This window comes from Meriones unguiculatus, chromosome 1 (assembly GCF_030254825.1).
Source record: "Meriones unguiculatus strain TT.TT164.6M chromosome 1, Bangor_MerUng_6.1, whole genome shotgun sequence".
Classification (NCBI taxonomy): Eukaryota; Metazoa; Chordata; class Mammalia; order Rodentia; family Muridae; genus Meriones; species Meriones unguiculatus.
In genome coordinates, this window is record NC_083349.1 from 130,297,556 (window position 1) to 130,313,468 (window position 15,913).

A 15,913-nucleotide genomic window follows, 5' to 3' on the forward strand; every position below is an offset into this window, starting at 1 on the left:
TTTGAACCATCTCGCCAGCCCTCATCACATGTTTCCTAAGCAAATGAAGCAACTTGTTTGAGGTGTGACTTGCCACTCATCCATGCATGCCACAACACATTTATGAGGGTGGATGCCAGGTAAGGTTTTGCCATAAAGGGCTCGTGGTGAGTCTTCCGAAGATACTGCACCTAAAAATGAGGAGGCAAGGAAGAAGTTCTTGATGGGGCTGATACTCCTGGAGGCATGGTGGACTATCGGAATACCATGCAATATAATGTTCAGCCTGACAGATGGAAGAGAAGGCCAAGAGGAGTCCTGACTGGTAGGTGTACCTGGAGACAGAGGCACTGGCTTCCTCAAGGAGTGTTCCCGCAGGCTGTGCTTGACATTTTGAAGCACCTCAGGTGCAAGCCTTTGGTTTGATGATGTGCCCTGTTCTATACTGACACATGCTTTTGTCCTCCTCTCTCCAGCTGCTCCTGGGGGTTCTGCAGATAGGGTTTGTGGTGATATACCTATCCGAGTCCCTGATCAGTGGCTTCACCACAGCAGCTGCCATTCACGTTCTGGTTTCTCAACTGAAATTCATGCTACAGCTGAACGTCCCAGCGCACAGTGACCCCTTCTCCATTTTCAAAGTAAGTATTCCTACCATTTAAAGAACACTGAAAGCCAGTCACAGGGGCCTTTAGTTCCAGCACTTGGGAGACAGAGGCACGTGGGTGTCTGTTCAAGGCCAGCCTGTTCTCTTTCTCTCTGTGTGTGTCTTTCTCTCTGTCTCTGTCTGTCTGTTTCTCTCTCTCTCTCTCTGTCACACACACACACACACACACACACACACACACATACACACAAGTACATGAAGTTCCTTGTTCCATGTCTGTACTCCAGTACAGTTAAACATCACACTAAGTTATTATATATGCAAAAAAGTTTAAAATGTGCATAGGGACAGCTTTTGCACATACTTAATTTCTCCCTTTTGATCAGCTTTTTAATTTTGATATATTCACCAGAACTTTGGATACTGACAACTCTCTCTGTTACCCTCAAAAATGGTCGTATTTGGTCTCAAACCCCACTGAGAAATAGTGAGCTTGATAAGGTGGGAATCAGATAGGACAAAACAGAAACGTGATTGGTTCATGGCAGGTCACTTTCAGCTACTCTCCCTTCTCAAACTCCATCCCAGTTTGGATTAAAGCAGAGACAACTACCTTATCGGACTAAGTTAGATTGGGCTCTTTTTTTTGTTGGGGTGAAAGACTGTTATGCTTGGAATCAGTCTGCTCCCTTAAACTGTCAGCTTGGTTGTGCAGCATTTAGCGTTCATGACTCCATTTTGTTTTGGTCCAGTCTGTTGGGCCTTAGTGAAGCAGTGTAGTACAAAACAGCTCAGGCCTTCTCACAGGATTGTCTTTGGGATTCTGAGATAGCACCTGCTCCAAGCACTCTCACTCCCCACAGAAGTATTCCAAAACCGGGTGTACATTAAATCCAGCTTAGGTCTGCTTGAACTGTCTTGGGCCGGTGGATATAAAAACCCAACTTCCTTCAAGAATTAGTCTGCATGGTACAGACAAGAAGGTCTGTATTGTGAAAGGATATACTTAAAAAAAATGCTCAGAAACTAGAAATGATTCCATAGACAGAACAGTAGCAAATTCTATGAAATTAAAAAATATATATACTATTGCCTAGTGTGGGTGAGACCTTAGATTTGGGTTCAGTCTTGGAGAGAAATGTGTTTGAATTACGAATCATATAGGACGTCAGTGCATCTGTGTTTCCGACGACAGGTCCTAGAGTCAATCTTCACACAAATTCAGAAGACTAACATTGCAGATCTCGTGACATCTGTGGTTATTCTTGTGGTTGTGTTTGTTGTCAAAGAAATCAATCAGCGCTACAGAAACAAGCTTCCAGTGCCCATCCCCATCGAACTCATCATGGTAATGATTGCCAGCAGAAGAGTATCTTTCACAATCTAGAGTGTTGAGGAGAGAAGCCTATCTGTACCCCAGGTTGCCGTGAGGCGGGCGATAGCTCCCAGTTTCTGGGTTTAATATGTAGTTGGATTTCTCTTCATCAGAATTTCCCAGTTCCTCTCATTAGCTGGGTTTATTCTTTCCAAGGTAGGAAGAGCAAGACCTCCACAGCCATGCTAGAAAAAAGAAGACCCTCCTGGCCTGAACTGTGATGCCCATGGAAATTAGAATTGCCCTGAGGCTTTAAACATGTAACTGAGCCCAGGCTAGTGGCTATTTTTTTTAACCTTTCAATTATATTTATCTATTTATTATGGGTTGGGAACATGAGGAGGTCAGAGAAAAACTTACAGGAGTCAATCCTCTTCTGTGCGGATCTCAGAGATCAAGTTCAGATAGTCAGGCTTGACACCTAGGTGGTTTGGGTTTGGGGGAATTACTTTTGTTTTTTTTTCCAAAGTATGACTCTTAGTTACACCTCGCATTCTAATATGGGTAATTTGGAACTCTGCAGACTGTAATCGCAACAGGCGTGTCCTATGGCTGTAACTTTCGAGAGAGGTTTGGTGTGGCCGTGGTTGGGAACATGAGTCTTGGGTAAGTGGATCTTCAGTGCTGGCATCTTTGAGCTCTCAGTGAAGAAAGCAGCCGTAGTCGCAAGGATCATACAAGCCCCTTGAGAAATCTGTGTACCCTTTCTCTTGAGCAAGCAGTCAAAAAGAATGTCAGGATCCTCAGCACTTAGAAGGAGTCTCCTTGTGGAAAAAACTCTCAAACCAGGCAACCAAGGACTCACGACAGTGAAAACTGGGGCTGGAGAGATGACTCAGCACTTAAAATTGCTTGCTGCTCTTGAAGAGAATCTGAGTTCAGTTCCCAACACCCACATGGCAGCCCATAACCACCTATAATTCCATTTCCAGGATATGTGACTTCCTCTTATGACCTCAGTGAAGATCTGCATCCTGATAGTACACACATACACACACACACACACACACACACACACACACACACACCTTTAAAAAAATAAAAGAGTGAAAATCAGGAACCTAATGAAAGTTCAAAAAAGAATCATTTCTTCTTATAAAAAGGAATCAGCTGAAACCAGATTTCCTGATCCACAAATTACTGTAAACAACAGCCAGCAGACACACAGGAGGCACAGCAGCTGAGTAGCCCGGGCAGCACACTCTGTCCTGTCTCGTGATCACGTTCAGAGGAAAGCTGGAGGGATGGCTGTACAGAAATCGGGAAGCTGGGCACAGAAATCTGAAAGTGAAGAGAGCCTGGGCTCATGCTGTGCTCTCTCTCTGACCTCTAACCACAGACAGTATTGGTTGCTTTTCGACTTCCTTGCCAAGGAAAGCCATTTTCCTCTTAAAATAAAAACTGATTTTCTTTTCTCTAAGCTTAACAAGTATTTGATACTTACAGAAATTATACACACAGTTACTATATCTATATCCATCTTAATATAGCTGAATTCTTTTAAGAACGGATAGAAGTGTGGCTTTTAAAGCAACATATATTTATACAGATATACATTATATGCATATCCGTATGTGTTCCACTTAATTAAAAAAATCATTTTTTTTAAGCTGTGAGAAACAAGGCTGGGAACAGCCATCTCTGGGTTTCTTCCCACTCTGTAATTTTCAAGTGATTGTACTTCACTTAACTGACTTGGAGACAGAAACCCCATCAGAAAACAAACAAATGCAAAAATCAAAGAGGATCTTGCCAGAAGTGGAAGGTTTTGAAAATAAACGATAAAGTTAAGATCACTGAGTGATAATCCTTATTTAGTAAATATATCAGCTATCCGTGCACTTACCCCACCAGGTGTGTGGGGCGGGGATGGACATGGCTCATTTTATTAACCATGAATTCTCCAGAGAGGCAGTGGCCGAGTACCCAGGCTCAGTGCTCCAGCCTTCAATCACCTGACTTCAGATACCCCTCCCATCCTTGGCAAGTTCACTCAACTGCTACCTCCGAGAACTCGGTTATAAAAAGGGGCCAAAAAGGGTAAAGATCCTGGAAGCATTCAATGAATGTATGCATGTGGCCGGTGGCCAGCATCTCTTTCGAGTTCAAACATTACTACTTGCTGGCTTAGTACCTAAATGAGATACAAGGCACATGATGCATCTTAATGCATGCCAGTTTCTTTTTTTTTCTAAGTGATCAAGTGAGCATTTTCAATTTTTGTTGACTGAAAATAGACTATTACTCAAGGTAATGATCATTAATTCTTGCTAGTTTGCTACTAACACAGATGCCACTTTTAGAAAAAAAAATTGTGTGTGTGGTGGGGAGTCACATATGCACACTAAATTTGTACACATAACGTGGCCCAAGGGATGTGGCTTGAGGAGGTAAAGGAACAACGTGGAGGAAGCTGCGTTAGATTCCAGAGGCCTCGTACAGCACCGTCAGCAGGCGTGTTTTATTTTATGGTGCTCAGTGTTCACACTCACACAGAGCTGTGAAGACAAGAGAACAGTATGATTGTCTCGTTGGACAAATGAGGAGCCAGGCTCAGGGAAAGCAGAGCCAAGGTGTCTGGCCAGTTAACTCTGCCATACCACACTGTCATGCTGAGAAGTCAAAACAAAAGCCAAACTATAATAATGATAGGGTCTTAATTGTTTTGATAGAAAATGTGCCCTTTCATTGTATCTCTGCTGTCTGGTTCATTTTTAAAAGCTAAGTTGCAATCTACTTTCTTTCTAATTGGCAAGGAATAATAGTACTTTTTCAGGACTACACCTGAGTATTTATTAGTAAAGACATAAGAGATGAAACTAATACAGACTCGGTTGACTGGATCTAGTTATGCACTGCAGGTAAGCCTGAGGTCCGAAGCTGATGAAAGCTGAACATTTTCGTAGTTCGCTGCTTGAGGCACACGGCTTTTATAATACAACTAGCAAATGTACGAAACTCCTCCAGTGTATGAGCATAAACATGGATGCACACTTATCTCTGATGCTCTTATCACCTTAAGCTAAAAGCTGCTCCCCTGTGGGCGTAGTGGACACTAGCAGTTCGTCAAAGCCCAGGGTAGAGCCCAAGGCCTGCCTACCAGGGTTCTCCATGAAAACTTACCAATCGGAAGAAGATTTTTACTTCCCTTGTCCCAGAATTGTATTTGCTCAAAGAGCCTTCAGCCATGGATAATTATTGAGAGCACTGAGACCTACTTGGAAAGCCATCATGACAGCAGGCAGAATCTAAGATAGTTGCCTGAAGGGGACTATGGGAACACACGATGACCGTCCAAGTACACTGGCAAAATCGTTTCCATCTTGCCATTATTGCCAGGCTGGATTATAACCTTTACCAATACCGGCAGCATGACTTCACCACAGTAAAAAGGGAAATTCCAACTTTTCAATGGAATCAAGTTCTTTAGGCCATACTTCAAAGAAAGAAACAATTCAGCACTGATTGTATTCACTTATTTGCCCAATAATCTTTTGAGGTTGTGAGAAAGTCGGTGGTATAGGGTTTTGCTTGCTTTGGATTTCAGATTTCAGCCCCCTATTACACCCAGTGTGGAAGTTTTCCGAGACACCATAGGCGACAGCTTTGGCATCGCGATCGTCGGCTTTGCAGTGGCCTTTTCGGTTGCCAGCGTCTATTCCCTCAAATATGATTATCCGATTGATGGTAATCAGGTAAGCTTAAACTGGGCCTGGTCGCATAACCACACATAATATTTCACTCACATAGTATTCTTCTTAAAGAGACCGCTTTAGAAAAAGCTTCCTCCCCTTGTCTCTTGCAGGAGTTAATTGCCTTGGGAGTCAGTAACATATTCACCGGGGCATTCCAAGGATTTGCAGGGAGCACAGCCCTTTCCAGATCAGGTGTCCAGGAGAGCACAGGCGGCAAAACACAGGTACCCAGCCTCTCTGCGTCAAGGCCAGAATATTGCTGGTGACGGGGGAACATAGGCCACATGGAAAGCAACAGCTGCCTTGAGAATTATCTCATCTTCACAGATTGCGGGCCTTCTCTCGGCTGTCATTGTGCTGATTGTCATTGTGGCCATCGGGTTCCTTCTGCAGCCACTACAGAAGGTAATTCTCTTCTCTTTTTTTTTGTGGGGTTGGGGAGCAGATAGACATCTCTCTCCTTGAGGTGTTAAATTTAACTCTTGCATTCTGAAACTGTGCTAGGGAAAATGAGTTCTTGACAAACTCACAGATATTCTCCTTAGTCAACACTGTATGGACCAAGAAAGATTTCCTTCTATGGCAGCCTTCTATGAATGTCAGGAATGTGGATGCCCAAACTGCTTTATCTGCTCTACTCTCCGCAGGTGCATAGAGCAGAACATAATTAATGTTTAAGCAGGGAGGGGCTCTGGCATTGCAGCTTCGGGAATTGATGGAAGTGAGGATTTTCTTAGAGGGTTGGGTCAGCAGGCCCTCTATCTAACGCAGAGAGTGGTGCTACCAGCGCCGCACCTGTCTTAGGAACACACCCTGCAGCACAGAGGAGTTTGGTTTGACTCCAAAACCAACAGTGTCGGCTTGTAGGATGGGAGTAAACAGCCAGACACAGAACATGCCTCGTGCCCTCGAGTTCCCTGTCTGTAACTGTTTTGGTTTCATTTAATCCTTGTAAATAGCCCCAGGGTCCTGGAAACCACAGAGCCCCTATGAAAGCAGATGATGGTAAATACAAGCACATTGCTCCCGAGGGTGTTACTAGGATTTCAAAGGAGTATATAAATGAGTCCGGAGCCCTATGACCATCTTACTGTGTGGCTTGAGGTCAATGCTTTAAGCTCTCTGAACCTCAAACCCTCCACGTGTAAAATAGGAAGGAAATGGTACCTGCCCTACAGGGGGGAAGCTGTGACAATAAATGATGTAAGGCACGTGGTGTGCTTAAATCAGGTCACTAAGATTAAGGAAGTCATTCATGTGGTTAGCCAAACATCCCATTATACCTCTGACTACAAAGGACATAGAGATAGGATCCAGCCCACCAATATCTATCGTTTGCTAGCTGGGTCTTTCTTCCATGTGGATTGGTAGCTGGAATGTGTATTCACCTCCAGGGCTCTGGACTCCTGGTATGGTCATTTCCAAAACCCATTGTGGCTGACTCTGTCTCCAAGCAGCACAGAGCACTGTTTGCTAAAACCATGTCTTCCACACACCAAAATTTGTAGTTTCAAAACAAACATCATGAAAGAAGCCAAGATATCACCAGTAAAGAAAAATTTTAAAGTGTCTAGCTCAATTAAAAAACAAATTTGCACCCTCTCCTCTATATAAAGAAAAGGCCCTATGGGCTTCCTCCATGTGAGTCTGCTTGCCCATATCAATGTAGAGAGAGACACTGAAGAAACAACAGCCATTAAAACTCTGTCTCTGTCTCTGTCTGTCTCGGTCTCTTTGTCTCTGTCTCTCTCTCTCTTTCTCCCTCTCTCCCTCCCTCTTTCCTTCCCTCCCTCCCTCCCTCTCTTTCTGTACTCAAGGACTTTGCCTAGACTGTTAATCAAAGCAGCCGCTATAGAGAATCCAGGGATCAACTTTGTACAACTGTGTCTGGAACCCTTCATGTGGCCTGAGTCATGACTCTGCTTTTTTTCATCCTATGAAGTCAAAACAGCCAGTAGCAGTGGCTACTACCGAATATGTATGGAAAGCTTCCTAAGTGTCTTCAGACTCTAAAATCACCCCCCTCCCACCTCACCTCGCCTGTGGTTTCTGTGTCACCAAGCATTCTGCCGCACATGTGTTTTTCCGCGGAAACATGCTAGGGAAATGCCTAATAAAAGGTATGGTCTCTCCAGCCAGGCACTGGAATATCTTCTAAACTCATTCGGAAATAGGAAGCCTACTCTACTGTGTAGCCCTGTACACGCTTCACCGGTGACCACAGAGGTGGCAACCCATATCTGTGGCACAAGAACAAAAACCAGAACCTTGACAATAGAAAAATACTTTTTTGATATTTTGGTAACGATTTTCTTCTATTTTCTTCTTTTTTTAGATGGCATTCATTTATACATACTTTCTGTTTGTTTTTGTTTTTGTTTTTGTTTTTTGATTGTTTGTTTGCTTGTTCTTTTTCAAGACAGGGTTTCTCTGTGTAGCCTTGGCTGTCCTGAACTTGCTTTGTAGACCAGGCTGGCTTCAAACTCACAGCGATCCGCCTGCCTCAGCCTGCCTGAGTGCTGGAATAAAGGGCATGCACCATCATGCTCCGCTCTGTGTTTATCTTTTTACTCTATGTGGATAGGCAGTTTTGCTTGCATGAAGGTCGTCTATTTACCATACGCACACGATGCCTGTGGAAGCTGGCAGAAGGCATCAGATCTCCTGGAACTGGAGTTATAGATGGTAGTGAGACACTCTGTGGGTGCTGGAAATCAAATTTGGGTCCTCCAGAAGAGCAGCCAGTGCTCTTATCACTGAGACATCCAGCCCCCTTTTTAATGTTACTTAAGACTGTGTTTCTTCTATGCAGAAACCTCTATTCTCTGTTCTCACAGTGAATCAAATGAACCAAGTAGATATTAAAATAAAATACTTAATTGTAAAGATTTAAAATACTTGGGCCCTTTAATCTTCACAAGAAAATGAAAGCCCGGTGAGGCTTCCTTTGGTCGCTATGCTTTCTTGGTGTGAAAGTCCGCAGCACACACATCTCACACTGCACTCAGAATGGAGCCAACTCAGGTGTAGGTAGGGAAGGTTCCTGCCATGGGGCTAGACCCAAATGATCATGGTCTACATCACTATTTAGCATTTTTTTTAAATCTGGAACAGAGATCACAAGACTAACTACAGTATGTGAAACACCAGAGATGATGAGCAGACTATGACAGGCTGAGTTAACAATCGGAGAAGTTAGTGAGCCCACCACCTGGCTCTGACGGTGCTGGGGCTTTCTAAGAGGCCGTGCTGTGGATGGGCACTCCTAGACTTGGTAACATACATTTACTGGTGTACCTGCTCGTGCAGTGACTAATCATTAAGCCCCTCCTATAACCTATTTACCGCAGAACGCTCTGGGAACAGGGCAGATATGGTTTGGGTGGTCTCGGAGCCTGTCTCCGGCCTCTCTTAATCATTCTTTTATCATCAGCTTCCTTTTATAAAACAGCTTGATGGTTGTCACCAGCGAAGGTCTGTGTTCTCAGTCCAAGACCGACCTCAAGCTCTCCAACCTCTTTTTTTTTTTTTTTTTTTAAAGAACAACCCCAATGTCTTTGTTTAAACGTCTTTGTTGGACTAGCTTTGCTTGGAAATAACTCATTTGAGGGTTTAAGACTGGCCTCTCTCTATGGCAAGAAGGAAGGATTTAGACTATGGTAAGTGCCCTCAGCTCATCTGTGGCGTGGTCACAGAAAGCTGCTCACTGGGAAGGAACAACCTCGGGCAGGAAAACAAGTCAGAGTCCCAATCCTTGCCCTACCGGGCACTGCACACCGGAAAAAGGGTGTGTGCCTTGATAGACTTTGAGGCCTGCCCAGGGACTTATCTGCGGCCTTCACCTTTGCTTCTCCGTGGGTTATTTGATTAACTTAAAAGTACATCTGTGGTTTATGTCTTTCACAGTCTGTGCTGGCAGCCTTAGCACTTGGAAACCTAAAGGGAATGCTGATGCAGTTTGCTGAAATAGGCAGATTGTGGAAAAAGGATAAATATGATTGTGTAAGTAGATACAATGGTATTTGAGAAACCAAAAAAATCAGGATGGTAGTTTAATGCTGACGAAAAATTTACATAAAAATTTATATAAGGTTTATATTTATATTGTAAATGCTGTGAGATTTTGCTTCTACTTCTCTGTTTGCAAATAAGCTTAGTTTATTTCCTATCTTGAAATTACATGCTCAACTGATCATTATCTGGGATTTTTTTTTTTTTATTTAAAATGATGGTGGCACATGCCTGTAGTCTCAGCACTCTGGAGACTGAGGCAAAAAGAGCATTGGTTGGAGGTCGGCCTGAACTTCACGATGAGATCCCATTTCAAAAAAAGAAATAAGACTGGAAAGAGATGGCCCGGCACTGAGTTCTGAGTTCAGTTCCCAGCACCCATGTTGGGAGACTCACAAACACCTGTAACCTAGCGTTCGTTAATTAGGCTCTCTGGCATCCATGGGAAGTAAGACAGAAAGGCACGCGCATGCACACACACACAAAGTTCATATGCACACAAAAAATAAAAATAATAAATAGATGGGTGGGATCTTGAAAGTAGAAAGTGTCTCATAGAACACTAGTGTAGGCCTTCCTTCGCTCTGTCGCCATCGACCTTGCTGGGTTATGCTGAGCCCCACACCAGAGCTCTGAACTTCAGGGTGTGTGCTGTTTCTGCCCTTTGTTAAATGATATCTTAGTCTCCAGAGAACCAGCGGAGGGTGTCAATTCTAAACATTCCTCCTGGAAACACTCATTCTTTTTCGAAAGCTCCTACATGTCTGAAAAAGCAGACTTTATAATTTAATCAGGGTCAAAGTCTGAGTATAAGAATCCGCGTTGACGTACCCTATGGCCATATAAGAGCATAAAGTAATAAGCTACATTCAGTTCTCTTGTGTGTGGTTTTTAATGCACTGATTTTTTTAAATGATAACAGCCATTGCTTAAATCAATAGTACAAAGCTAAGATTAGTACAGGCTGTCCCAGTCAATCTGCTGGGTTTTTTCATTTGTTTGTTTGTTTTTGTTCTCTTGGCAGTGCCAGGGTTCAAACCCAGGACCTGCCCTATGCTAGCCCAGTGTCCTACCACTGCTGTACCAAAGCCCTATTTTGCTGAGTTGTGAGAGTAGACTGCCCTGGAATTTTCACTCCAACAACTCAGTCCCCTTTCACGAATCTATTCTGGGATGGGATAGGAGTACACACACTGGCTGTTAGGGCTTTTCCGTTTATTTGCTTGAGTCTCTGTGGCCCAGCACTGAGCCAGCAGAAATGAAATGACCTCTTGAGACATGTCTTCCTAGGTACTTTGTTCCCTGGCCCAAGATAACAACTTCCAACCTCTGCCTTTGGCCCTAGCGGCTCAGGCTCTCTCTAGCTGTGGAGTTAGAACACTGTACTCCCTTAACTCGGTTGTTTTCTCTTCTCACAGTTGATTTGGATCATGACCTTCATCTTTGCCATTGTCCTGGGCCTCGGGCTGGGCCTGGCAGCAAGTGTGGCATTTCAGCTCTTAACTATTGTGTTCAGGACCCAATTGTAAGTGTTCTCTGTGCCCCGTACAACCTCACAGGCTCTTACCTGCCCAATTAGAAGAGCAAAAGCAACCGTCAGTGACTAAAAGTAGTGTGTTTGATAGGCACGTGTACCTATCAGGACTGACCGGGAGGTAGAGGGATAGCCCAGAGGTTAAGAGTGCTGTTGCTCTAACAGACCCAGGTTTGATTCCCAGCTCCCACAACAAGTCTAGTTCCCGGGGACCCGATGCCACCTTCTAACCCCCTTGAACAACAGGTATGCGTGTAGCGCATGTACATTCATGCAAGTGAAACACTCATACACATGCATAAAAACAAGGAAATCTAAAAGGTTAGTTTTAAAGACTGGCTAATATAACGCTCCTCAAGTCACCCCACCTAAAGGCTTGGAGCACTAGATTCCAGCCCAGGGAGGACACCAGCTGCTTGACTGCTTTCTGCTTAGATACAGGTGCAAAGAAATAGCAAGCATCTCAGTCTGCTTTGCTCACCTGTGACCAGGACATGATTCCACCCTAACAGGCTTAATGTTGTTGCCTTAGACTTTTTTTTGGGGGGGACGGGTCCCTTTTCTCTTCAGCTGAGAATGCTAGCTCTGTGAACTTCTCAAAGACGTCCCGATCCCAAAAGGTCTCTAAGAGCTTGTAGTTCTTGGGTCTTAAAGCCATCCAGTTCAAATATCTTTGTGCTTCTTTTTTTAAGTCTTTGTCAGGTAGTGTCACCACCATGTGGTCACACGGCCTAGCTGGAACACATGGTGTGACTGCCAGGGAAATGGAAATTCAGGAATGCTAAAACTGAAGTTGCTACCACAGTTAAAACTATTCCTTGACTAATGGAACATAACTGGAATGGAAATGAGTCCTATTGGTCTCTCCCTCTTTCATACCTTGTATTCTGATCGAATTGGATTCATTATCCAAGGTCCATCAAATACAGAGAAAAAAACATGGGCAAGTCATTTTTCCTCCCACACACGTTTTTGTTTGTACAGTTGAGTGCATAGGACCCTACCTCACCAAATACCAGTTGTATTTAGCATTGAACTGCCGTGGCCTTACGAGTTGCTTTGTAGATTGTGACATAGTAAAGAAGAGTCACTGTTTACAAAGCTCTGAGACACAGAGATAAGGTGTTTGCTCTCCAGGATCTCTACTAAGATCCCCACCCCACCCCAAACTTTGAAAAGCAAGACTGTATTGATAGCTAGAGAAAAAAAAATCAGTGTTGGGTGTAACATACGCAGGAATGATTTACGAAGTGGGGTTTTGTTTTTCCCCCCCGCAGTCCAAAATGCAGCACACTGGCTAACGTCGGGAGGAGCAACATCTACAAGAATAAAAAAAATTATGCTGACGTAAGAAAGGCCTTCTGTTGTCTTTACTTGCTAAGATGTTGTGAAATGAAGGCAGTGGGATTCATCTAACCATGGTCTCTGTCTCGTAGGTGTATGAGCCAGAAGGAGTGAAAATTTTCAGATGTCCGGCTCCGATCTACTTTGCAAACATTGGTTTCTTCAAGCAGAAACTTATGGAGGCTGTAAGGTTCAAAAAAAAAAGAAAATTCTGACTATCAGAAGCAAAACGTTCCCTCTTTAACATGAAGGTCACTGATTCCTTGTGTGTTAAATCTGAGCTGTGTCAGTGTTTAGACAGACACAGCTAGAGTAGGTAAAACTACCTTAAAAGGGCCCGTTGATATGTTGGAAAATACGCCTCCTACTCTGAGGCTTAAGAGAGAATCCTTGTCTTTAGATCCTGCTGTAAAGTCAGAACATTCACGCATGGCATTAGTTAGCTGGGTTTTAGTACATTTTCTTGGGGTGGCAATGTCAGAAACGAGTGAACTGTTTGGCTGCATCACTGGAGGCAGGGAAACAGCTGTAACTGGCTCATTGACAATGAGTACTTAGTGGTCTGGTAAAGAAGGCAAGGATCAGTCTTTATAGGTTAAGAAACAAAAGCACTCAGGAAGCAGAGGCAGGCAGATCTCTGTGAGTTCGAGGCCAGCCTGGCTATCCATTCCTTTTTTTCTTTTCTTTCTTTCTTTCTCTTTTTTTTTTTTTTTTTTTTTTTTTTTTTTTTTTTTTTGGTAATCATTCTTAAAAAATGCCTTTTGGCATACTTTGTGTCTAATTATAATGTTTAGTTTGTTAAGGAGACCCAAATTGAATACCAGAACTATAAAATTGTACTAACAAACACTGAAAAGAAATATAATCACATAAGCTTTAATAGAATAAAAATAACTTAAGAAGTCTTATTAGGTGCCACCTATACCTGACAAAAAGAAAATCAACAAAATCAAATCCCCTAGGAGATTTGTAGGTCCAAACACAAACCAGATTAAAATAAAACTTAAATCCATTTATGGATCATTTATGGGTAAATTCTGAACCATATGAACATCTTTGAACTTTGATAATTGCATGCAGGCTAAGCAAATCATAGCCCTGTCTTAATATTGTTGCTGGTGTTGTTTTTAACTTTCATCTCAATTTTATTTTAAAACATTTTATCTCAATTATTCCTGTGTACTGAACCCTCAGCCCCTCCCAGCCAGTCATGAGCATCATGTTCTATAAGCAGCAGGCTGCTTGGCTCCCCTGTAACACAACAACTGGGTTTTCAGGTTGGCTTTAATCCACTTCGAATTCTACGCAAGCGCAATAAAGCTCTGAAGAAAATCCGAAAACTGCAGAAACAAGGCCTACTACAAGTGACACCTGTAAGTTTTCTGCTCTCGTTTCCGTGTGTTTGGGGTTTAAAAAAAAAAAAAAAAAAAAACTTTTAGTAAAGCATAATTCAAGGTCTTGGTTCCATTACTTTAAATGAAATGCTAGACACATTCCCTGGGTTAACTGATGCCGTGTTTATTGCATTTATTTGCGTGTGTGTGTGTGTGTGTGTGTGTGTGTGTGTGTGTGTGTGTTTGTACATGTGGAAGTCAAAGTACAACCTTTGGGAGTTGGTTCTTGCCTTCCCTCCTCTGTGTGATCCCTGGAGATTGAACTCAGCCTTATGCCAAGCTCCCTTACCTGCTGAGCCATCTTGCCAGCCCTAATGCCATATTTTTATAATGGCCTCTTTGAAAATTTCCTTTTTAAAAATATTATTCACCTATTTATTTTGTCCTGGGAAGAGTATCAAAAGCAAATAGTACAACGCAGCTACAAATCGTGTTGCTGACCCAGCTTTGACTCCAAGCTCCGGGGCTCCTGTGCGTCCATGTCGACGCACATTTCACAGCCGGACTCCTCACATGACTACCCTGTCCTGCAGAAAGGCTTCATCTGCACCTCTGACGGCTTTAAAGACTCCGACGAAGAACTGGACAACAACCAGATAGAAGAACTGGATCAGCCGATCGACACTGCAGACCTGCCCTTTGACATAGACTGGAACGCGGATCTTCCTCTCAACATCACCGTCCCCAAAGTCAGCCTCCACAGCCTCATCCTCGACTTCTCAGCAGTGTCCTTCCTCGACGTCTCCTCAATGAGGGGCCTCAGAACGGTAATTTGTGTCTTCTTGGTGGAATCAGTGAATCATTTACTAATGGCAAAAGTTGTATATATGGAAGGAAACACCTTTAAGTAACACATACACACATATATCACACACACACACACAAATGAATACCATCCATGCATATCACACACAGATGTGCATGCACATACATGCACGCACACACTCCTCATGCACACACGCATACACACCCCACACACACACAGAGGCCAGATATCAACATTGAGTGCCTTCCTCAGATGCTGTCCTTGTTCGTTGGTTTGTTTGTTTGTTTGTTTGTTTGTTTTGATCCTGGGCCTCTCTCTGAACCTAGAACTCATTGATTCGGGCCTAAGCGTTCTGGGGAGTCACCCATCTCTGTGTCACACCCCTTCCCTAACACACACATATATCTGCCTCAGGGCTGGAGCCAGCGAGCCAGGCCACCCCCCAGCCTGACTATTTGTGTGGGTTCTGGTGATCAAAGGTCCTCTCACTCCCCTAGCAAACACCTTACCTTCTGAGCCAACTCCCCAGCCTGGAAATACACGCTTAATTAGAATTTTAGCCTTAGTTAAGCTTGTGAGGAGCAGACGGGGGTGGGTAGCGTTGGAGGAAACTGCACAAAATTCTGAAGGTGGCCAAATCCATACTTAAAATGAGTGCAGAAGCTCCAGGCAGCCACACTTACATCCTTTTCAAAACCGGGCATCACTGGTGTCCACAGACCTTGACGGGCTTTGTGTCTGTCTGCATTATCCTAAAAGCAAGTGAGACCTGGAGAGTCTGGGGTGAAACAGAACAGTGAGTATATCTGGTTTTTTATCCCAACTGATGAAATTTCACTTGGCTAATTAAGTGCATATAATACTAAATTATACTAAGTAGCCATGTGAAAGAATAAAAATCACATGATTTAAAAATAGGTGTAATATGGCAACGGGGCCTGCTTCCCTCAGCATTTCTATAACTTATTTCTAACAGACGTGAAAAACTCAAAGGGAATTTAATAAGCCTTACCCTGGCTTCTGCTTCTCTTAGGTTTTCACAGGTACCTGCCTAATTTAGCTGAGCTGAGCTCCGTTGAGTATGGGTGAACTCAACACAAATTTAAAAACAAGTCAATTTAGTGAATAAACTTAATTTCTTTTTCCGTTTGTTGTTTTTACTATTTGGTTTTGCTATTGGGTTTTTTGGGGAGGGGTGTTTTGTTTTG

General features: G+C 43.3%; 1 protein-coding gene across 2 annotated transcripts in view; it reads left to right on the forward strand.

Moving 5' to 3' along the window:
* Positions 1–15,913, forward strand: part of Slc26a3 (solute carrier family 26 member 3) — a 38,312-nt gene that overhangs the window by 15,513 nt on the left and 6,886 nt on the right. For both annotated transcript variants that reach the window (XM_021654199.2, XM_060366735.1), the window contains exons 6-17: positions 456–620; positions 1,782–1,934; positions 2,485–2,567; positions 5,509–5,656; positions 5,767–5,880; positions 5,984–6,061; positions 9,563–9,658; positions 11,086–11,192; positions 12,479–12,548; positions 12,638–12,730; positions 13,823–13,918; positions 14,473–14,706. In XM_021654199.2, coding sequence (XP_021509874.1) covers positions 456–620; positions 1,782–1,934; positions 2,485–2,567; positions 5,509–5,656; positions 5,767–5,880; positions 5,984–6,061; positions 9,563–9,658; positions 11,086–11,192; positions 12,479–12,548; positions 12,638–12,730; positions 13,823–13,918; positions 14,473–14,706 — 1,437 coding nt within the window. The remainder of the gene's footprint in view (positions 1–455; positions 621–1,781; positions 1,935–2,484; positions 2,568–5,508; positions 5,657–5,766; positions 5,881–5,983; positions 6,062–9,562; positions 9,659–11,085; positions 11,193–12,478; positions 12,549–12,637; positions 12,731–13,822; positions 13,919–14,472; positions 14,707–15,913) is intronic.